Genomic DNA, 23,567 nt, shown 5'->3' with positions numbered 1-23,567 from the left:
CATTATGTTCCAGTAATGATTTCATAAAGATAATTAATAAAACATTTTTCAATTTACATATATCTATATTTCTAAATTAGTAATAGAATAATTTCCTACATATTCTTAGCTCATATTCATATTGCTAAATATACATTTTGAACTTTCTTTTGAACCATTTTGGCAGATTTCGGATAGAAGTCCAACAAATATTTCCATTGTTCCAACTTGAGGTATACAATATCGACCACGGTTCTTGCGCGGAATGAGAAGTGGTGTGACACGCCAACAAAAAGGCCCTGATAAAGGAAAAAAGATAAGAATGTATTCACAAAACTCCATTAATGGGGCTTCCCAGAAAAAATACTTACTTGGGCCAAACCAAAGCAATCTTCAGGTCCTAAAATATCGTAAATAGACTCGGTCAAATTCGGATGCACAGTCAAAACCTCCACCTAAAATAAATATTTACTAATGAGACCTCAAGTATGTAGGAATATTTAATATTACAATATAATGCAGCACTAATACAACACGTGTAGCACGGATAGGTCTTAGATATACATAAATTCATTAGCGCCGCTCCCTATCGTTTCAAAACTTGATGAGCCATTGACCCTGAAAGAGGTTGTCACTGCAATAAAGCAACAAAAAAATAGAAAGGCTGTGGGCATTGACAACTTACCTGGAGAACTGCTCAAATATGGGGGGCAGGAGTTGCATGAGACTCTCTGGACATTATTTAAGCAGATGTGGGAGCAGGAACGAGTTCCTAGTGAATTTCGGATATCCCGCATCAGTTCCTTATATAAAAACAAAGGCGACCGATCAGACTGCAACTCCTACAGGGGCATCTCTCTCCTAACTTCTCCGGGTAAAGTCTTTGCTCGCATATTGCTGAATCGCCTTTTACCTTTGTCAGAAGAACAATTTGGCTTCCGACCTGACCGAGGCACCTGCGAAGCCATCTTCTCTATCCGTCAACTACAAGAGAAGAGTAGAGAACAAGGTCAACCACTATTTCTTTGCTTTGTTGACCTTGAGAAAGCTTTTGACAGCGTGCCTCGTGAAGCCTTGTGGGTGGTGCTAGCGAAACAGGGGTGCACGGCTAAGTTTTTCAGGCTCATTAGACTTCTGCACGACGACATGCAATGCTGTGTCAGCGTAAAGGGCGAAAATTCTGAATACTTTGGTGTCACGTGTGGCGTCAAGCAAGGCTGCGTTTTGGCACCAATTCTTTTCGCTCTTTACTTTGCTGTGGTCGTCAGAGATGCCTTACAAACGTTAGCAGATGGCATCCGTATTCGTTTTCGCACTGATGGCAGTGTGTTTAATCTAGCACGACTAAAGGCGCGCACGAAAGTATCTCTAGCGAATATTACGGAGATAATGTACGCAGACGACCTTTGCTTTGTGGCGGATTCCACGGATAGTCTACAGACGCTTATGACGAGCCTCAATGAGTCCTGTCAGCGCTTCGGCCTTAAAATCAGTGTCAAAAAAAAAAACCGAAATCATGGGGTTGGAGACACTAGCGCCCGTTGATGTCAGGCTCGGCGACGACTCTCTTAAGCAAGTAGACAGATTCAGATATCTGGGGAGCACAATAACATCCAAGTGCCACCTTGACGACGAAATTAACAGTAGAATCGGAGCGGCTGCCGCTGCTTTCGGCAAACTGCGCGTCAAGGTGTTCCGTTCACATGACATTAAGCTCCAGACAAAGGTCTCTGTGTATATGGCAATAGTTCTGCCCAATCTCCTGTATGCCTCCGAAACGTGGTGTCTCTACCGAAAACACATTCGGACATTGGATAGGTTTCACCTTAAATGCCTGCGTGACATTATGAACATCTCTTGGTCAGATCGTGTCAGGAACACCGAAGTGCTACGCCGTGCTAATGTCAGCGGCATTGAAGCCTATCTAATGCGGCGACAGCTGCGATGGTGTGGTCACGTCTCCCGTATGTCTAATGACAGAGTTGCTAAGCGCATCTTCTACTCTGAGTTGCAAAGTGGCAAGCGGAAACAGGGCGGCCAACTTTTGCGCTACAAAGATGTGCTGAAGCGTCACATGCGGAGATGTGACATTGAATCATCGCACTGGGAGACTTCGGCACAAGATCGGCCGAAGTGGAGGCATACAGTGAGTACAAAAGTGCAAGCCTTTGAAGAGCAGAGGCGAGTGGAACTCGACGCGAAGCGTGACGAGTTAAAGGCCCGACCACCTGCGGTCATAAATTACAATTTTGTCGGAGGGGTGCTGACCTGCGGTGAGTGTGGACGTACATTCACCGCAAAAATAGGCTACGTCAGCCACCTGAGAGCTCACGATCGTCGCTCTCACTAGCCAGTAAATACCCAGTCGCCGAGGCCGAAACCGGCTAGGACAGGATGATGATGATAAATCATCAGTTAATTGATTTTACGATGGTACTTATAGTATGCTTAAATACGAGAAGTTTCTTTATATCTGATGGCGTTTTTCCCTACTTGTTGAACTTCTACTTAACATACAATATGTCTCCATCATTTCAAGTTAGTACTTACGAGTATATCATTTTGACATTTGGGTTTTTTAGAAACAGACAAAATTTTACAGAGGTTTGCTAAATTTTATGAATAAGGGGTTTAAGGGGGTAAGGTAAAAGTTAACCTCTCCTCGATGTATGAAGTAAATGCATTGGTCGGAATCACCGCACTGCACGATATAGTTTCCGGGGAAGAACACGCAGTGGTTTATCCACATAGCTAGCATCCTCCTAAAATCAGCATCGGTTCTACTAAATATAACCGACTCTCTGATGTGTGAGCCATATACCGCTTGCATGACCTGGCAGCGAAGGCGAAAAGGTAGCTCGTAAACTAGTTCGGGCATCTGAAATAATTAAAAAAACTGCATAACCCGCACTTTCCGTACTAAGTTTAGTGTTTTACATCATTCATCATTGCTAATGACTACTTGAACGAATCGTATTGTTGCGTGGTTGTTTTGTTACACGACCACACAAATAACATACAAGACAAATTTATCTCATATCAATAAGACTCAACAAACCTGCCTGCCCTGCTGCCTATTCCAAAGCTCTCTAACATAGTCCCACATTTTGTTCATCTGGTGCTCACTCAGGTCCATGTCACGCAAACCGTCTCGAAGCTCGTTTATGCCGTAATCGTAGTCGATTCGAGATGACGAATGAGCTGATATCATGGCTGACATTTCTGATATCAGAAGACCTGCAATTTTAAACAATATAACTACATCGTTTGTTATCTGTATATTACAAATGTTGGAATTACCATGACATTATTTTGAGGGTTCCCTTTTCAAAAGAATTCGTTATAGTTTTGTCATGTCCGTTTGTGTGACCGTCCGCGTTTTTGCTCAGGAATTCCAAGTAGGGTAATTCGCCGCCCATTAGGGGCCGCCCTAAACTAACAATGAATTCTAGTCACGTATAAACAGAATTAATTTTAGTGTAAGGTTTCAATAATTGGCCAGCTTTCAATAACTGACCACCTTATACTAAAATTAATTATATTTATAGGTGAATATAATTTAATTTTTAGTTTAGGGCGCCCAGTTACTAAAAGTGGCCTGTTACTGGCGAATTACCCTATTAGAGAATTGGTGTTGAATGTTGCTAGGATAATGTGTTAAAGGATAGATTACGCTACGAAAATAACTATGAAGTTAATATTGCAGGTATTTCTTAGATTTAAGTAAAACAAGAATTCTTAGAATTAAATCCAAATGGAGTAGTGAGGGGTAATTTGCTCATACCTGTACAGAACTTAATAATAACAATGATAATGATTGTTTCAACCATTTCAAACGCGTTTCGAGAAGACACGTCACCAGTTCCGGCGATAGTAAGCAAATTTATCATATACCATAGTGATGCTATGTATAACGAAAAATAGTCCTTCTGAAAATGTAGATAACAACGCATTTAGTTCATTGTTTAAAAAATTGTCTGTAATATAAAGTAGGTACCTAATAAAATGCGTTGGGTGTGTTAACGAAACCAAGTACTTTTGGCATGAATCCTCGCATGTGTTATCTAAAGTATATCTTTCCATGAAACCAAACTAAAGGAATTGTACCTGGTAGTATTTTGGTCGTAAATTGAGTTCTGGCTTAGCCATCCAGTTAGACGATGTACATTGTAGAGGAGTCAGGCAAGACAGTTTGAAGAACAAACATGCGTTTATATGCGACAGAATCGATGCCCAAATACCAATCGACCTGAGAAAAAAATATTTAATGAAGTTTTTGTAGTCTCAATCGATCCTTTGGCCCTATATCCCTCTCATGTACGCTACAAGCTTCAATTAGCTAGAGTTAGATCAATATAAGTCTGCAACGATTATGATAGCACACGCAGTGCAAGTGTTATTTTAAACGTCAAACTTCTGTGAAATGATGACGTATAAATAACACTTGCACTGCGTGTGCTACCAAAATCGTTGCAGACTTATCTTAATCTAACTCTATTAATCGGTTGTCTTTATCTGTGTTTTTCAGGTACCTATTTTACTGTAAAAAAGGGATAAAATATAAATACTAATTGAGGCTTGTTAAGTTTTATGAAAAAGGGGGATAAGTATGTACATAAGTATGTGGGTTTGTTTAAGTCGTGTGTTCCATAATAGCGGCAAAACTCGTAGTCGATTTGTTAACTGATGAGTCAATCGATTGGTTTTTAGGTACGACGTGAGTGACATTCCTAGGCTTTAATCGCTTTGAAGGAGAAAAAAATAGGTTTTTTAATCGTTTTGTTTGTTTGGAACACTGCGTAGGTATAATTAACTTTATCTTTTGTAATGAAATGAACTACTCGGTTTCGGGGTAATAAAGTACTTACGCTAGCTTAAGAAAGAGATTCGCCGACCCTATGTTTACTTTCCTGTGGGTTCTGTTAGTAAATAAATATGAAATCCTCGAGAGTTGAGGCGTTCGCAGATAGGAGAAGAAAACCATTTTTATTCCGCAATTCAGATAATTTATCGCAAAAACAATGTATGATATTGGCAAGTTAGCCAAAAAATCGCGTCTTCTTTGAAATCTTCTGGAGAAGAACCTGAAATAAACCGTAAAAATAAAAATAATACCTAGTCTACTTGGTTTTAGTATGCAGAGTTCGCCTAAAGATTATGTAGACTAGACGCACAACAAACTCTGAAGCCTAGGGATAGGGATGTCAATCATATATTTTGAAATGAAGGAAATATGTACAGTGCAGCAGTCGGTGATTTTTCTATTAAGTAGGATTTTTCTAGTAGTATAATATAGTCCAGCTTATCTAAAATGGCTAGCAAGTCTAAAAGCCTTTTAATATACGCTGCGGGCTATTAATGAAAATCAAAGTCAATCAAGAGTTGCTCGTGGTAGATAAAAAGGCACTTACAGTTGTCTTACTCTCTTTGGGTTTAATACATATTCTCCATACCGGTTCATGTACCCGGTATGTATATCCAAGAACAGTTTGTACACAAAAATTATGTCTGTCATAATACATATATAGTAAAAATATGGCACTGATTGGAATGCCAATTGATAAACTAGAGTCATGAAATCTATGTAAGACAAGAAACTGATGAGATACTCTGAAACCGTAAAGATACAGCATTAGAATTATACAGAACTGAACTAGCATTCATGAAGCATAGTTGCAAAATATAAAAAACCGGGCAAGTGCGAGTCGGACTCGCGCACGAAGGGTTCCGTACCATAATGCAAAAAACGGCAAAAAAAAAACGGTCACCCATCCAAGTACTGACCCCGCCCGACGTTGCTTAACTTCGGTCAAAAATCACGTTTGTTGTATGGGAGCCCCACTTAACACTTTATTTTATTCTGTTTTTAGTATTTGTTGTTATAGCGGCAACAGAAATACATCATCTGTGAAAATTTCAACTGTCTAGCTATCACGGTTCGTGAGATACAGCCTGGTGACAGACGGACGGACGGACGGACAGACGGACGGACGGACGGACAGCGGAGTCTTAGTAATAGGGTCCCGTTTTACCCTTTGGGTACGGAACCCTAAAAACAAACATTTTTTTAATATATTTTATAAATACATATAAAAAAATATAGCCATAGGCGAAAATTACCCTGACTATTTATGTATACTTACACAGGAAACTTGATACGACTTTTACAAGTTAAAATACTAGTAAACGTGCCTAAATAATTTTGACGGACCGTTAGTTACGATGCCTACTGAGTAAAAGACTGACATACCCATGAATTGTATCCATTTGCAGTCCGGTATCACGCTACTTCGAAACCATCTGTAAATAATACCTACCTATCTTACAATCAGGTAGATATATCTATTATCTATATAGGGTTATTAAGCAAGTAGGGAAGCGGACCCTGGCAAAGGCCGGGATAACGCTAGGTACAAGAAGAAGATATCTATAGGGTTATATTACACTGTTGTGGGAAATATGCTATTTTGTTACATTTAAGATTTACCATAGAAAGCCAATGCTTCATGCTTATATCTAGAATATAATATTACCTGTGGGGTTTAAACAGTAAAAAGATAGCTGAAACATATTCCACATTCCCCGCCGAAGTTATAGATCGTGATCCATGCGATTCGGCTATGCTTCTCTGCGGGCTCTAAAAAGCAAAGCAAATACAACTATAGGTGTATTTTTGAGGTAAGTACAATGTACAGATGTAGGTATACTACTGGTATAGTGAACAATCCTTTACCGTAGTATTTTCTCGGAAACGTTCGTATTTGTCATGCTACTTCAGTCAACCTTAGTACCTACTTTTTGTACTGAGACTGGCTGAAACAGCATATTTATTAATGCTAACACGATCGTGCGTTTCCGTGAAAATACCGGTAAAGGATTATTCACTACATCTGTCATCAAGGCTAGGATTTGAGGAATGATCAAACTAATCTAATTGTGGATTTTTTGTTTGCCAAAATAGATATCATTGAGCATACTTACACTATCGGCTATAGTTAGCTATTATAGTGAAAGGGTAGGGTATTGTCAATATGTCAATAATTACTGTTAAAAACTTGCTAAACAATCGATTTGATTAAATATAGCTCAATAAATAAAATTATGTTAGACAACTCAAGCGGCTTTAGTCTACTCCACTAGGCCCTTAAAATAATGTAAACAAACCAAATCACTAGAATCTGAATGCAATTTACTCGAAAAACAAAACGATAGATGTAGAATACATAATGGATGAATGAGCCATTCGCGTGGTTATGTTTGAATATATTAAGAATTTAAGGTCCTTATGGAATACTATAGGTGAAATGTTAGAGTCTACAAATGGTTTCAAATCATGACTGGTTCTAATCTTACTTCCATATACACGTCAAGCTCGTCATGGTCCTCTTCGTCAGAACTATCTGGCATTGTACTCGGCCTGTGAACCTGGGTTAAAACCACAATTTTCAATAAAAAAAACACTTAAAAGGTGGATCAACTTTTTGTGCACCTGGTTGCCATGTAAGTACCTATACACTTTGAAACCGGAATGTAATATATAATTTACTTAATTGCATGAAACAGACATTTTTGTGGTAATTAGAAGATCATTTATTTATAGGCTATGTTCTAATTATCTATGACAGATAGGTACGTGTTAAGTAGGTACATCATATTTCTAACGATCTGTGGTATCGTTTCGTTATCCCCTGAGGCCCTGACTCAACGGACAGTAGGTAGGTACAATAGCATAAACCTGTTGATTGGTCCAATTGCACCTTTCAACCGCGGAATCAGCAATCTTATGTATTTTCTTGTCCTTTTTACTAAATTAGAATATTCGCATTCCCACTATGTGACCATCTATCTTGTACCCAATTCTTTCATAAGTGTAATTACACATTTTTTTATATAGAAGCATGTAAGGTAGTTCAAAAGCTCACATGTAGGCTGGATTTCACTGTCACCATTGAAGGCAGAACGTAATCTTTAGGCGCGTTGTCAACTGAATTCTTTACTTTTTGCAACACTGATGGGTAACTCTGGAACAAATAATACAATAGTATTTTGTTCAACAAGTACGTAATAAGGGTTATTAAAATTTAAAACTGTGAAGCCTAAGTGACAAACCTGAAATTTCAGCTCAATCGAATAATGAATGGGAAGTGGGACTAATTTAGCTTACCAGATTTGATCCGAACAAACATATTACAAACAAACATTGCAAGTTAAATAAAAGTTTGTAAAACAGCGCCTGTGATTAATATTCGTTATGAGATACAGTGTGATATCTTCTTCTTCTTCGTTACACTCTTGACAGAGTGGTCGTGGCCATTATGTAAACTTTTGAGCGACTCGTTTAACGACACGTCGCCATTCCTCCTCCCGTAGAGCTGCTTTCCGTGATAGTTGCTTTGTGTGATATCTAGTTGTTGCCAAAAGTACGATGCTATCGGAATCCGAAGTAATATGTAATTTAAAAACTCACCTTTAAAAGGGCGTAGAATTCAACGCCATCAATGCGTAGCAAATCAATATTTCTTGAGGCGACGACATTGGACATAGTTAGATACATAGAGGCCCCTCGTATATTGCCGAAGATCCCACCAGGTCCCATACAGGCCTCCACTTCATTGTATTCTGATATAATGTCCACCTAAATCGACGTAATAAAAAATACTACGTATAATTCAAATAAGAAGCTAGCGATCCTATTTGGTCAAATACATACCATTTCAATAAATCTTACCATTTCAAAAATTATACGTTAAATTTAAATAAAATATTTTTCCTTCTATTCAATGATGTTATTCGAACTGGACGAAGTCTTCCTAATTTTAACATATTTTGAAATTGAGTTATTGCATCATCAAGTAGCAACATTTTTTTTACCTTTCCTCTATAAATTATGTACATGTGGCTAATCACTTCGTTGGCCCGTATAACCATATATCTCTTCTGAAAATACAGCTCACTCAATTTCTTCGCAAACGCTCTAAAAAATGAATATTCAACACCTTCAAAGAGAGGTATCTCTTGCAGTGTCCTTTCATACATGTATAATACAGCGTCTTCGTTCAGGTTGGCATGCAGTTTTCCCAGGATGGTCTGGTGCTGTTTCCAATAAAATATATGCGGTGTTGTAACTAATTAACAGTCATCTCCGTTTGTTTATGCTAAATAGTAACATCTTGCTCTTAAAAATGGAATGTGCCTACTAATTTGGAATGTCATTAGTCGTATCAAGTTTTTATTAAATTATTAGTTTAGGGAGATTACAAAATAATATATGAGGTTATTCGGTGTTGCTGTTATATGATGCACTGATTTTATTTTACCCCGGGACACAAAGATAATCACGATACCGTGGTGTATTAAGTATTTTTTGTGTTGGGAAATATATCTTCAAATTTATATTTTAACAAAAAAACAACGGATAAGAACTGTCATCGTAAGACCATCATTTCATGGTCTTCGTCAGCAGTTCCGCTTTGTCAAATGTCGGTTTCCGAGAGCAAATGCACCAGTAACCATAAAAAATACAGATATCTATAGGTAGATGTAAGTACCTATAATATTTGGAGAGTTTCCTCGATTACTTACGGACCAACCGCCAGTTCGTTTCCATTGATATTTCCAGTGCTCCATCACATTTTGTTTTAATACCGTCGGTACTTTTTCTCTCGTTAAGAAAAAATCTAATTGTTTTAAGTTTTCTTGAAATTTTGTTACCATCTGGTCTGCCATAGCTTTTAGAGACGCAATCCTTGCGTAAACGTATCTAAAATAAATTAAAAAAACGTACCTTCATAGAAGTCTCAGGTCACTTAAAAATATTAGATTTTTTTTATATGCAAGCAATTTATCGTACAACACTGAGACATATTATGGGTAACACACAACACAACATTCGACCGTAGGCAAACCTAACTCTTAGCGCCACTAGCACAATCCCACTAAATAACCCGGGGTTAAGCGGTTAAACCTGGTGCAAGTGGCGCTTAGAGGCTTAAAGTGACATTTTCCACTAAAAAATTGAGCAGTTGAAAGAGGTTTTGTTAGTGGTATAGTCAATAACGATATTTGGGATGCAGCCATACATACAAACAGGGGTACTTATACACCTAATTGTTTTGTTGATTCTACACAGTGACATACCCAAAGAACAAAACACCATGTATTGATATGCATATGGACATGATCATGTTGGTAGTGTCCTGGGGCGTGATGTCTCCGAAACCGGCCCCACTGAAAGTCGAAGCAGTCCAGTAATAGCCCAGTAAAATCGCTGTTTTGGGCGATATGTGATCTGAGATTACAATATCCCTCGCGTTATCTATCCAAGAGCCTGTAAATATTTTTAACATTATTACCTTATTTTGTTGCCGACTTGTTATTTTATTTTTATTGAAAATGCATTCAATGCATCTTAGAACTCTTTTAAGTAGGTATTTAGAAGTTTTAAGTATTTAGTATTGCTAGGTAGTATTTATTGGCAGTTAGTTTAACTTTTCAGAAACAATTAAACTAGACTAACCTTTTTTACATATCATGTTTCCTCCCGGGTAGAATACGGTATCTAACAGTGGCCCTTTCAGCGTCAGATTTTTTAATAAAACTGTAAAGTCATGAGCATTCGAAGCTATGACAAAACGACAGGACATCATTATTAGTAATGAGGTGTAAAAGTTTAAAAAGAACAACATTAATAGAATAAATTGTACTACACTCATGACGTAAGCCTGAAAGATAAAAATATCAGCTATTATAGTCTGCGCGGAAAGAGAAGAGTCGTGAAATGTATGGGATCCAATACATTCTACGCCTCTTCTCTTTCTGCACGTACTATAATAATATAAGGTACTCATTTTTAAACAGTCATCTACTACTCTATGAGATTATTGTAACGAGCCCAAAGACAATGAGATTTTGCGTTTTACTCGAATCGTATCCCCCAGTCTCCGTCAAAACCTTAAACTAAAACGAGCGTTTTCACATTGTCTGATCCGATATCGGATGTCGGATGAGCCTTGAAGAAATACAGCTGGTAGGGAGTGCCCCATGGATTCAAGTCCTTTTATTTTTGCATTAACGCTTCTTGAACAATAGATATCTATTAAAATTATAAATATTAAACACATGCTATAGTTAGGTATGTATACCTAAACAAGAATCCAGTCTCAAAGACGACGAAGATTTTATTGCTTGGATAGTAAAGTTAATGTAATGAATGTAATGATAATTAAAACAAAAAAAAACCTCAACCAACTCAAGTATATCGAGGTAAATATTACCCGTTTCAAAGCTCCTATTGATTCAGTCCAGAAAACAGCGTACAATCTATAAATTTGCAATACGTTGACCATTCTTAGCATACAGTGATACATGTGAGGGCTTCTGTTATGTTCATCGGCGGTATGACCTTCATTGTGTTTAGGCATAAATCCTTCCCAAATTGCATACCACGGCCAGCACGTCAGAAAATCTATAATAAATGCCCTCTGAAATGATACGACGTGTTATTCCTTCTTCAATTCTGAATAAATTTCTTAGTTAAATATTTTCTGATTAATTCCTATGTTAAACAATACTAAAACCAAAATAGTAAAATGTGCATGTGTGCCTGCTAATAGGCTCAAAAAGGTAAGCGTTTATTTTATGAGCTTTACACCAAAATAATGCGCAAGCGTGTGGCGCTTAAACGAAAACCTTGAATAACTTTTTATAAATGAAACTTAACATATATAAATGAAATATAAAAGCAACCTTTAAATAGTTTTTAGCAGTCAAATACGGATGAATAATCAGTTGGTTTTTAGTGCCGTAGTAAGCGACATGGAACATCAAGTACAGGTCGATGTAGCAAAAAACTTCCAACACTAATATTGTAATGTTAAACATTCTGAACATTGGTGCCATTGAAACCGTTATCTGAAAAATATTCAATTTAAGTAAGTAAATAACACAATATGAAATTAAGTTAATAAAAATATTTTTTTTTCTTTAAATAATAGGAATAGGTATGCACAATAGGGTAATTCGCCAGTAACTGGCCACTTTTAGTAACTGGCCACCCTAAACTAAAAATGAATTCTATTCACCTATAAATATAATTCATTTTAGTATAAGGTAGCCAGTTATTGAAAGTATTGAAACATACTAAAATGAATTCTGTTTATATGTGAATGAGTTGTGAGCTCATAAACACACGCAGATGAATAGAATTCATTTTTAGTGTTAGGGCGGCCTGTTACTAAAACCGGCCAGTTACTGGCGAATTACCCTACTTGTTTCTTCTGTTGACCCGTCGAACGCTCATCATACACAAATTGATACAGAGCAATTTGACCCGTATTGATCTTTAGTAACACACGTCTGGTTGATACTAAGTCGCTACGACCCAAATTGAGTTAGTATCACACGAGTGATACTAGGGCGCTCCACGGGCTAAACATCACCGTAGATAGGTACTAATTCCCTTTACTAGGAGGACATTTTTACATTTCTACTCACGTCGATATTACTAACATGAAGATAGGCAATCTACCAGCAACATATATATACGTATGTATCTCCAAATGCTTTCCTCGGAATCTGTGTCCGTAACATATATGCAGTAAATAAGTAACTTACAGGTATCATTAAACATAAAAGAAATGCTGCTGCCACACGTAGCAAGGCCCAAGTTTTGAGGAAAATGCCGTCCGGTTTTATAACAACAGGAATCAGTAAATATGGAGCAACGTATTCCAGAATGTTAAATTGTTTGTATGACTTAAAGTAACTCTGCTTCTTATTCGTATAATGGTTGTAAACATTTATAAACGAGTCTGAAATATAATAAATAAAATATATACCCGAGTGATTATATATAGGTACCTACCTAAGAGGGTAAATAAATTCTTTCCGGTTATTTTATTATTATTTATTATGAGCCCATATTGTCCCACTGTTAGGCAAAGGCCTCCCTCTTATTCTTCCACGTATCCCTATCCTTAGAAGTCTCCCACCAGTCTCTGTCAAAAGCGTCAAGCTCGTCCCGCCATCTCCGACGAGGTCTACCGTGACGCCTTACAATTTGTGGGACCCAACGGGTGGCTGTTTTGGCCCACAGGTCTTCTGGCATACGGCTGACATGTCCTGCCCAATCCCATTTGAGCTTGGCGGCAGTTTCAGCTACATCAGTTATTCCAGTTTTGGAACGTAGTATTGTATTTTTAATGCGATCGGTTAATTTCACGCTCAGAATACTACGTTCCATGGCTCGCTGACAAACCTTGAGTTTGGATTACTGAGCCTTTGTCAAAGACCAAGTCTGTGCTCCATAGGTAAGGATGGGGAGAATGCACATGTCCATGAGTTTTCTTTTGAGTGATATAGGTAGGTTTCCCTTTCAAGTGCTCCTTCATGGACCAAAAGCTCCTCCAGGCATTCTCGGTCCGTCTTGCGACTTCTTCGTCTTGCCGTGCCTGGAAGGAGACAATTTGGCCCAGGTATATATACTCATGGACATATCCTACTTCTCTCCCGTCCACTTCTACTCTTATTGGTGCACTATTGGTCATGAGCTTGGTCTTTGACATGTTCATTGATAATCCAACCTCAAGGCTTGCCCTGCTTAGGTCCTGCAGCATGACGCGGAGCTCCGTAGCTGTAGATGAGAACAGGACAATGTCATCGGCGAAACGCAGATTGGTTAACTGCTTTCCGCCGACGTCAATTCCTTTGTGTTCCCATCCTGCCGCCAGCTTCCTGAACACCTGTTCAAGGGTGCTGTTGAATAACTTGGGTGACTTTCCGGTTAGTTCTATTATTACTCGCAAAATCATACGAGGTTCAAAAAGTCCGGATAAATGTTGGCTATGAAAATTGACATAATGTTATATAAATATTGCCAGTGGCTTTACCAAATCTGGTACCTGGGTGACCAGACGGTCGGTTGATAAGTTGCTGTACCACGAGTTGGCATTTGATATTTACGTTAGTAGTGACTGCGTGAAGTCGATCGCATTCCCTCTCTATCGCACCTATACATCAGTGCGAGAGAGATTGACTGCGTAAATGTCAAATGCCAACTCGTGGTATATAGCCGTGCAGGAAGCTTGTAAATGAATGAAGCATATTGTATTTTTACAAGCTTTTATTTACTTTCACCTGTCCCGTTGTCTGTCTGTCGGTCTGTAATCAAATCTTGCAAGTTAAATTTGATCCACTTCCCGGTTTCCGATTGAGCTGAAATTTTGCATGCATGTATAAATCGGATGACAATGCAATATTATGGTATCATCGAGCTGATCTGATGATGGAGACAGGAGGTATAGCCATAGGAACTCTGTGATGAAACAACGCAACTTAATTGTGTTAGGGGTTTTTAGAATTGCCTCGATGGGTATTAGTTGTCTGTCGTAAGAAAAGTACAGTAAGTAAGCGATAAAAGCTTGTACCAAAAATGAAACTTTTGCCAAAAACTTTTTAAATATTAAAACAGCTTATAACGTTCTACTATAGGTAGTACAAAAATACACACCGTCAAAAAATTTCTGAAACATGCTGGTTATCTTGATTTTTTTATCTGTATTATGTATATGATGTTTTAAGTAGTCATCAGTAGATTGAGATGCAGCTAATTCTTCTATATACTGCAGTTCATTCGGTGTCAGCAGGTCATCATGTTCTCTCATAGCAGGAAAAAGGCTTAGGGCTGAAGTATACGCTGAATGTCCAATGCTTATTAACTGAAACACACAGCTTATGACGTTCTATAGTACAAAACCACAAACACACTATACACAGTATAGCTGCCAAGTATCTTCAAGACAAGTAGGTATCAAATCTTGATAACAAAATAGGAAAAGTTTGTTTAAACGTTTACTTAATATTCGGTGACTGATATTTTCTGACATGACGTGATTTTAACAGGTTAGGTTGTATAATAATATTAATAATTCACCACGTACATGCATACCTTACAATGTGTCAAAGTTACCACCGAGCTCACAGCAGGCACCCCGTAGAGCAATACTAAGAGGCCCAGATGATTACCAGGTCCGATAACCCGTTCTTTCTTTGTTTCCCTGAGTTCTTTTGAAGTTAGTAAGCAGTACCCACTTTCTATAACGTAAAGCTCCCTTGAAACAGTACCACCGTAGTAAACTATCTCTCCAGGAGGAAGAATGATATCTCTTGCCGCTGAAAAATTAACAAAAATAAAGTAGGTGGTAGTACAAACGGTTCTAGTGACGTGGTTGTCTCGCACAAGAACTTACATTCAGTCAGAGTATGGATAAATTCCTTATTCTTGACTTGAAAGAATTTGATGGAAGTAAGCGTTTTGAATCGCGCTTGATGCAATACTTTCTTGCGTAACTCCGAGGGGACTACAGTCCTTTCTAACCAATTGTCGCTCGTTAGTTCCACTCCCTAAGTTAAAATAAAGACTGATTAAGAACCAATAGTTATACCGCATATTTGGAACCCTTAACTTTTTCATAGTTGTGGCCTAAATGCTGAGTGAATGTATGAAATTTTGATCTTAAACATATTGCAGCTAAATCTATAGATATTTATGAAAGAAAAGTTTACCAAATTGTAGTGCCATTGCAGTTCATAGAATGCCATTATTCTTTCTTTGATAGATCGATGCATTTTATTTTCTTCCATAAACTTGTCGATCGTTAGTATTACTTCTAAAAATGCAGTTTTAGTCCTGTTGAAAAGGGTACATGGCTTAAGAAAGGTGCAAGGAATCATCTAGATTACATTATCCTAATACGTTACATTTATCTGCATGAGACTACTCGAATGAATTTGTAATCCTAATAAGTATATATGGATAGTAGAGCCTACCTTGCTGGGACAAGACAGACAAAAACCTGCACTTGAAGTGAATGTAACCTTTGTAAAAAAATTAAGTGCGTCTATCTCCGCTGACTGTATCGCTACCGTTTTCAAATAGATGATCATCTATTTCCATCTCTATCACTTTTACTAACGATTTCAAATGATAGAGACACAGTGGAAAAGGCGCTGGCCTAAACACACCCGGGTAATAAGTAGGTAGGTAGGTAATAGTCGAGGTAATTATGTTCTCAATACGCGTATTTTTACCTGGACGAATGTGTAACGACGGCTGAAAATTCAGCCACACAGTATCCGATTAACAATACACCATAAAGACTGAAAAATGCCACGAAGCTCATGTCGTACATGTCTCCGGGAGCCAAGTCTCCGTAGCCAACCGCAAGTATCATGGTGGTCGCAAAATAAACCGATGTCACTAACGGAAACTCTTTCCTAAAATATGTGAAAAACCGTGTTAATTAAGCCACTTCAAACAGCTCAAATGTTGAATAATTGTATCACGAGTCACACCTGCTTATAGTAACTTCTGGTACCAAATCCTCCCAATTTAATACGGTGCTGTACCATGAACCTTCTGAACATCTTGGCACAAAACACGACTCCATAAATAAAATAACACCACACCAGTAACATAGCAAACAAATGTACACACAATATTTCACAACCTGCAATTAGCCAAAATCAATATATCAATTTTATTGTTATTAAAAACTTTACTATCAACCCAAAAACTGTCACGCAATAATTGTAATTACTTACTTTAACAACAATAGTATTTAATAACAACTTTTTTTCCAAGTTTTCAAAAAAACTAGAAATTCTCCATACAAGGCATAACTTTATTCCTTTACTCATATAATACAAATGGTTTCTGTGGTCGCTTCGGTGCATTGTATATGTGTGTATCCAAAGAATATATTCCAATGGTATGTTTGCTAGCAAATCTAGGTAAAAGCCCAGCGTATTTAATCGGTATGAGACTATACCGCGAATTTTCCTTATATATTTCTTTTTAGTTTTAACTGCAGTAGCGCATGTTATGACGATGTTAAATAGCAGAGATATGCTTATTACAATTTCGAAGTAATACAGGATCCCTCCAGGAAAAGTTCTCATAAAACCGATGTAATATGGATATACAATACAGATGTATGATACCAAGGAAAGTATATAGAGCTCCCAAAATCTAACGAGATGACAATCAGCTTCCAGTATCCACGGAAATTTACCGCTCATACAGGTAAACATCGTGGTCTTCTTTTTTACGTGCTCCGATAAAATGTAAAGATCCAGACAATTCAGATCTAAGTTATCGTCAACGTTGTCGGGTTTAACCATTTTACCTGGAAAAATATATAGGTAGGTATGACGACTGGGTTTGTAACCTATCTAATATATTTTACAGATTCCTATATCATAAAGGATTCTGAGAATAAACCCGCGTTTGAGCGTTAAATTGAACTTACAAAGAATGGAGATAGAGTTGTTTGTGGATATTTCCTTCTCGTTAAAAATTTCTTAAATACTAATAGTTTGTGAGATATTGGACAAAAAATAATTATTTATTGTTGCATAACTTTGCAATTTTTTATATGCTCAATAAACGCAGACAACTTTTGGGAAAGTCTGTACGGAAAGAGAAGAGTCGTGGAATGTATGGGGCCCAATACATTCCACGACTCTTCTCTTTCCGCACAAACTCTAGGTATTACCTTGGATAGATCTCAATTTGTCCTTCAGACATTTGATGCTGCTTTTCTTGATATTTTTAGAAATGTAAACATTGAGTGACAATTGTTTTTCATTGTTTCTTGTTTGCTTCCTGCGCTGGCAACGCTTAATTCTATCTTCAATTTGTAATCGAATTTTGTCTTCCAAATCCGGGTAAGTAATCATCAGTTTTATGAAGTCTTTCTTGTGAAGAACTTGACATTCCACATAAGTAGCGGCTTTGACTGTACATTTAGCTGCAAATAGATTGTAATAGTAAGTAGTTATTTATAAATATTATAATAAAATTGATGAACTGTATAAAATATCGGCTTCCTTTGTCATAAATTGCATTTTAGTTCTATACTCTTATAATTATTAAAGCTGAGGTTATGAGTCTGATATTTTACAAATGTCTTAATAAGGTACTTATGATTAGTTTAGTACCTAGGTATGCTACCCACACCTATATAATAAACTAGCAACCCGCCCCAGCTTCGCACGGGTAAACCTTAACAAAATAATTTGTTAATTAGGTGTATAAACATCTAATCCTTTCTCAAGAATCACTCTAAAAAAAAAATCCGTTCTGTAGTTTTTGAGTTTATTGCGAACATACAGACAGACGCGGTGGGGGACTTTGTTTTATAAGGGTGTGTACTGTGAGTAGGCACATGACGTGATGAGTATTAGGGTCAACACGTCATGTGATATTTAAGGTGACATTTGAGAAATAGAAAATATATTTATTAAAATGAACAATAATTCTAATTACATTTATGTAAAGGTCACCTAAATGCCACTCACGTAGACCACTAGTATATAAGCCCGATTTTACTTAATAAATATGTTCAGTATTCAGCAGACTTCTTAGTATCATTACTACCCGAACGCCCCACATTTCATGGCGACCCTGCCACTCGGGCTGCTCATGACAGCCCCGGCTTTGATGCCGCCCACCGCCAGCCAGCCAGCCAGCCAGCCAGCCACCCAGTCACCCAACAAGCCAGCTAGCCAGTCACCCAACAAGCCAGCTAGCCAGCACCACTAAGCACAGCACTAGACCGCGTCGCGTAGCTACGACCCTGAACAACTATGGAACCGAGCACAGCTTCAGGCCAGTGCGGCAATACTCGGCTCGATTCGGAAAATGAATTAGATTTCTACTAGACTTCAACATGTTACGATACGGATAATTTAAAGATATTTGTAAGATAGATATGTCAAATTTGACGTTTCCGCGATTCTGGAGGTCCTCTTGAACGATTTCGACAAGTTATGACTTAGATATCCAAGTCACATCTAGTCGATATCTAATGTAGATCTAGTTGATCTCTAAATCGTCTCAAGATCTTATGATTATCTCGAAATCCGAATAGGCCTGACAATCACAGTAACAATAATATTAAATACTGAAGGACAGCCAACAAGAACAGCAAAATGGACAAGGAAGCAGCCACATACATAGAAATATATTTATTAAAATGAACAATAATTCTAATTACATTTATGTAAAGGTCACCTAAATGCCACTCACGTAGACCACTAGTATATAAGCCCGATTTTACTTAATAAATATGTTCAGTATTCAGCAGACTTCTTAGTATCATTACTACCCGAACGCCCCACATTTCAAGTGTACCTACCTAGTGATAGCCAACGTCATTTTTATCCTTAAATTATTCATTAATTTTACTTATATTTATTTATTGTGTAGGTACCTGGTATATTATAAACCAACGATACTTCGCCCAAGCATGTGCCTTTTGTAAATGATATCATTGGGCTTTCATCATCTTCGTCGGACAAAAGTTCTAAAACTCCATTGGTGATGCAAATCTAGAATAATTTTAATAATTATAAGATACTTTTGATAAGTTAATTAGGACGTAATATCATCAATAATCAATAGGTAGGTAGTTATTAATAGGTATGTAGTACTTTTATTTGTGATCCCTACCTGATTAAATTAACTAATTCCCTTAATTCCTTATTTTATCCATTCTCGTCACGCCACACATCCATCTCAACATTCTCATCTCCGCCACTTGCAATATCTTTTCATCCGTCACCTTTAGGGTCCAACACTGATCCACACACGACGACCGGTCTTATGACGGTTTAATAAATTTTATCCTTCAGTCGAAGGGACATCCGGGCATCACAAATGGTTCCCATGACCTGTCAATATCGCCCTCACACTGTAGGTACAAGCGAACCGAGGTACTTGACGTCGGAGCAGTCTGGCAATGTAACGCCATCGAGTTCTATGGCAGCAAAACTGGAGAGACCGCCGAAATTACAGAACATGTGTTCTGTTTTAGATCTACTGATCTATAGGCCAACATTTTCGAATTATTGCCGCCATTTCTCAAGTCTGCTCTGCCTTTAGCCCTTCTTCACCCACAAGCACGATGTCATCGGTGAAAAGCATACACCATAGTCTGTGGCTGTCCTGTCCAGAGTTCTAGACCAAGTTACTTTTATGTTGAAACGAAGTGAAATACTTACCATGAGGGTCTTTGTTTGGTTTTGGTTGTATACTATATCCCCGGGCAGATAAAATTGGTGAGACATAGCCAAAGATAATCTTCTAAGAAATGGCTCTGGTAACTTTCTAAATATTAATGAACTGTACAGTGGCACTGCGTTCAAATCATAGCAGATTTCCATCCGCAAAGGGTAGGGTAATAGGTCCATGAGTTTTGGTTTAAAAACACCAGATTTTTGGTACCACAAGTCTTCGTAATATCTAAAATAAATAATTTGATATGATATGACTGAGCTCGATTAATTACCTACTAAAATTAAAATTGGACCGGCGCCTATTGTCTCTACCTGTACGGCTTGACGCTGACCTGGTACTGGCACTAACATCTTCGCTAGCATGTGCGTAACTTACTATCTATGCATCTCGCTCGATATTAAATATTGCGAGCGAGATGTATAGAAAATACGTAAGTTACGCAGACGTTAGCGAATATGTCAGTGTCAATCTCGTGGCAGCCGTACAGTTGGGGATAGTTAGCCACGAGGCTATAATTATGCATGACGGGCAAAAAGTTTCCAAAAAAATAAGCGATTTCACAAAATCACGTGGGCGAAACTTCACTTTCCGTAACTTCTTTCTTCTTTTACTGAAAGTATATTTTGTTGGTCAAATGGAAAAGTAAGTACAGTCAGTACTACAGTCAGCATCAAAAGTAACAAGTCAGACTATGCGTCAAAATTATCTACTTTTCTAATATCTAGCTAAAAAAGATAGAAGTTCCTGTATGCAGAACAATCATACAGACAAAGATACTTAAGAAACCAAACTGAAGAGATTATAATCACTAATTAGAAAATAATTTGCAGCATAGCAGATCCGCTACTCCATCCATCAGAAGAAAAGGGTCCTTATGCTTCATGTGCAATAAAGACCATTCTATCAGAATTTCTGTTGGAATTTGAGATAAAAAGGTCCTTATTGCACTTGAAGCATAAGGACCTTTTTGTATGGAAAGCCACATTGTATATCTATGTAGTTAACCTTACCTTATTATTCGACTTGTGGTGTCATCATTCATACGTATCAATTTCAAGTGATTTTGGATCTTCTTTAGTTGTCGAACATATTTAGAACGTCTCGTAGTAATTGTCAGAAATTGCGATGTAAGGGAACCCACAAAAACGATCGTAGTAAGTAAAAAGCCTATCACAATTGCGACAATTGCAATTATTCTCTCGGCCGTCGTAATGGGATACAGGTCGCCGAATGAATTGGTTGTCAACATCATGATAGACCAGTACGCACAGACACAGTACCAATCAGTCACGGTCGCAGTTGGCAAATGTATGGCTCCAGCAGACCACGAAGAACGCAGGTTCTTTAGTTCGAACCCTCTATAAGCAAACTGGAACCATATGCATGTTAAAGTATGAACGCCCAGCAAAAAAAGGATTAGGTATTGAAATAAAAATGTTGTCCATTGATTGCGACCAGCTTGTGAAGACTTGTTATAAAAGTACATAATAACCCTGTAGACACGTATTCCAGCTACCAAAGGCGCAAGAAAACATAAATCAAATTCACAAACGCGTAAGTCAAAAAAATATAATATTCCGTAAGGCATAGCAAGTATGACATCTAAAATCACTAGACAAGTTTCAGGCTCAACTAGGTTCAATGTTCGTCTCCATCTCTTTATGACTTTTAAACAAAATATTACGACTACATCAAATGTAAATATTAAATTTAAACAAATTATAAGAGTTATAATGCCTTTGGTTCTATCTTTGGCCAAACAGAAGGTGTAGAGCCACGATTCTAAGATGTAAGCGGTGATCACTACGGAAAGTATCACAAAATTCCAGATGTTATTGGTGTATATCAACATGAAATATCTTAAGTTGCAGTTGGTAAATTCTGTTCGATTCTCTTGCAGTATTGCATAGATCTTCGGCTTTTCTGCCATATCGTCCTCCATGGTTTCACTTTGAGCATTGTAGGTATCTCCATCAGGTTCTTTGAAGAGTTCATTTCGGTCTTTTCGTTTTCTGTATTTGTATATATCCAGACTATTGCTATTTGAGTCACTTTCATTATCACTCTCGTCTAAAATATATTTTAAATACTTATTTACATTAGTTTTTACTACATACCTAGCCTAATAGATACCCTTTTGGATGAAACACAGTATCAAAGATAATTAATATTTTTATTTTTTGAATTTTTGTCAAGTATAACTTAAAGTTCGATGTGTTTAAGTCTTGCTACCTAATTTATATCGAAAACTAGCACCTGCCCATGCAGTAGGTAATCAGTGCATCCAAAATTGTGTCCCTACTTTGTATTTCTTTGCCACAGACACTGAAGATGCATATGTTTTCCATTCTAACACATATTAATGCGTAAAACATTAACGAAACGGGGGTGGCATTAAAGGAATTATCTTTATAAAAAGTGAGTTTAAAACTTACATTTCAGTTCTTACTTAAATAAAACTTTAACTTACCTACTTCATTCATGCTTAGATTAATTAGGTCCTTGCAATAGTTAATGTAAATTTGTCGATGACACGTATGATAACCGATACTCGTATACCAATAGTGTATGAATATCTAACTTTGTAAAATCTAGTGGGTCTGTAGTGCTTTTAATCTAGTAGGTCTATTGGTTAATTTAATGTTCTCCAATTTTTGTGTCATCTGCGCATGATATCTAGAAATCAGAACTGTCGCGTACTTGGTTCAAAGCGATCGCGATGGTGCGCGGTGCGCAGGGTGACGCAATGTTTTCCTCGCAGCATAAACCGTAGGCCGAAAGGCGGACATGTAGATCCAAGACGCAAGATGTGCACACGGCACACCAACCTACATACATGAAACTAAAAATCCGCGGACTTGATGTGTGATCATATTAAATTACATATGCCTGTACTATCGAGAAAACTGTCATTACTTTCAATTATTGAGCAAGCTCAATTAGAAACACAACCTTGTCATAGGTAATTTACTGACGCCACTGACGGAGCAATTTAACTACTTATTGCGTCTGCGCTTTAAAAACTTTTAGATCTTAAAAAGTGTCTTGTCTTTAGTGCCTGGTAAAATACTGTGGACCCGGGTATGTCCTTAAACTACGTCCGGACCCGGGTATGTCCTTAAACTACGTCCAAGACCACCGGTGGACGGGCAGCAGCGTCCCTCAAATTCGGTGTACTCGACTGCGATCGCCAACCCGCCTGCCAAGCGTGGCGATTATGGCATTCACCCCCCATCATGATGAGCACAATAGAACCACGGCCCCGAGGTTCCGGCGACCCCCGGTGCTCTGGCTATGGTAGCGGTCAGGGCATTAGCGGGGTCAGGGGTGCTAAGAATCTCCGGCAAAGATCCGGCTACCCGCCCCGACGACGACTGGCCCTGGTAACACACAACATACGCACTATGAGGACTGACGAAAAGATCTGCGAGCTGGAAGAGGAACTGAGCAGGTTACACTGGGACATTGTAGGGTTATGCGAAGTCCGTAGAGAGGGGGAGGACACGACAAC

General features: G+C 37.9%; 1 protein-coding gene and 1 long non-coding RNA gene across 3 annotated transcripts in view; one reads left to right on the top strand and one right to left on the bottom strand.

Annotated features, from left to right (window-relative positions):
• Window positions 1-23,567, top strand: part of LOC134805523 (uncharacterized) — a 275,031-nt gene that overhangs the window by 34,953 nt on the left and 216,511 nt on the right. The gene's annotated exons all lie outside the window — the stretch shown is intronic.
• LOC134804789 (uncharacterized) lies at window positions 45-22,613 on the bottom strand. 2 transcript variants are annotated; one of them, XM_063778033.1, is made up of 32 exons: window positions 22,527-22,613; window positions 21,067-22,126; window positions 20,041-20,281; window positions 19,251-19,368; window positions 17,532-17,786; window positions 16,579-17,162; window positions 16,330-16,484; window positions 16,066-16,251; window positions 15,541-15,664; window positions 15,225-15,378; window positions 14,924-15,147; window positions 14,486-14,693; window positions 12,592-12,788; window positions 11,725-11,889; window positions 11,253-11,459; window positions 10,496-10,700; window positions 10,117-10,306; window positions 9,562-9,739; window positions 8,851-9,072; window positions 8,447-8,614; window positions 7,902-8,000; window positions 7,333-7,404; window positions 6,513-6,616; window positions 6,230-6,279; window positions 5,391-5,589; window positions 4,848-5,063; window positions 4,087-4,228; window positions 3,764-3,908; window positions 3,038-3,216; window positions 2,636-2,857; window positions 351-434; window positions 45-278 (listed from the first exon to the last, which is right to left on the bottom strand). In XM_063778033.1, exons 1-32 carry the CDS (start codon window positions 22,537-22,539, stop codon window positions 117-119), a joined length of 6,528 nt encoding a protein of 2,175 aa, XP_063634103.1. In that variant the 5' UTR covers window positions 22,540-22,613; the 3' UTR covers window positions 45-116. The 2 variants fall into 2 exon arrangements, with proteins under 2 accessions (XP_063634103.1, XP_063634112.1); XM_063778042.1 differs by having other exon boundaries at window positions 11,322-11,459.

Source organism: Cydia splendana, chromosome 2 (assembly GCF_910591565.1).
Source record: "Cydia splendana chromosome 2, ilCydSple1.2, whole genome shotgun sequence".
NCBI classification, from domain to species: Eukaryota; Metazoa; Arthropoda; class Insecta; order Lepidoptera; family Tortricidae; genus Cydia; species Cydia splendana.
This window is presented reverse-complemented; position numbering and strand designations above follow the sequence as displayed.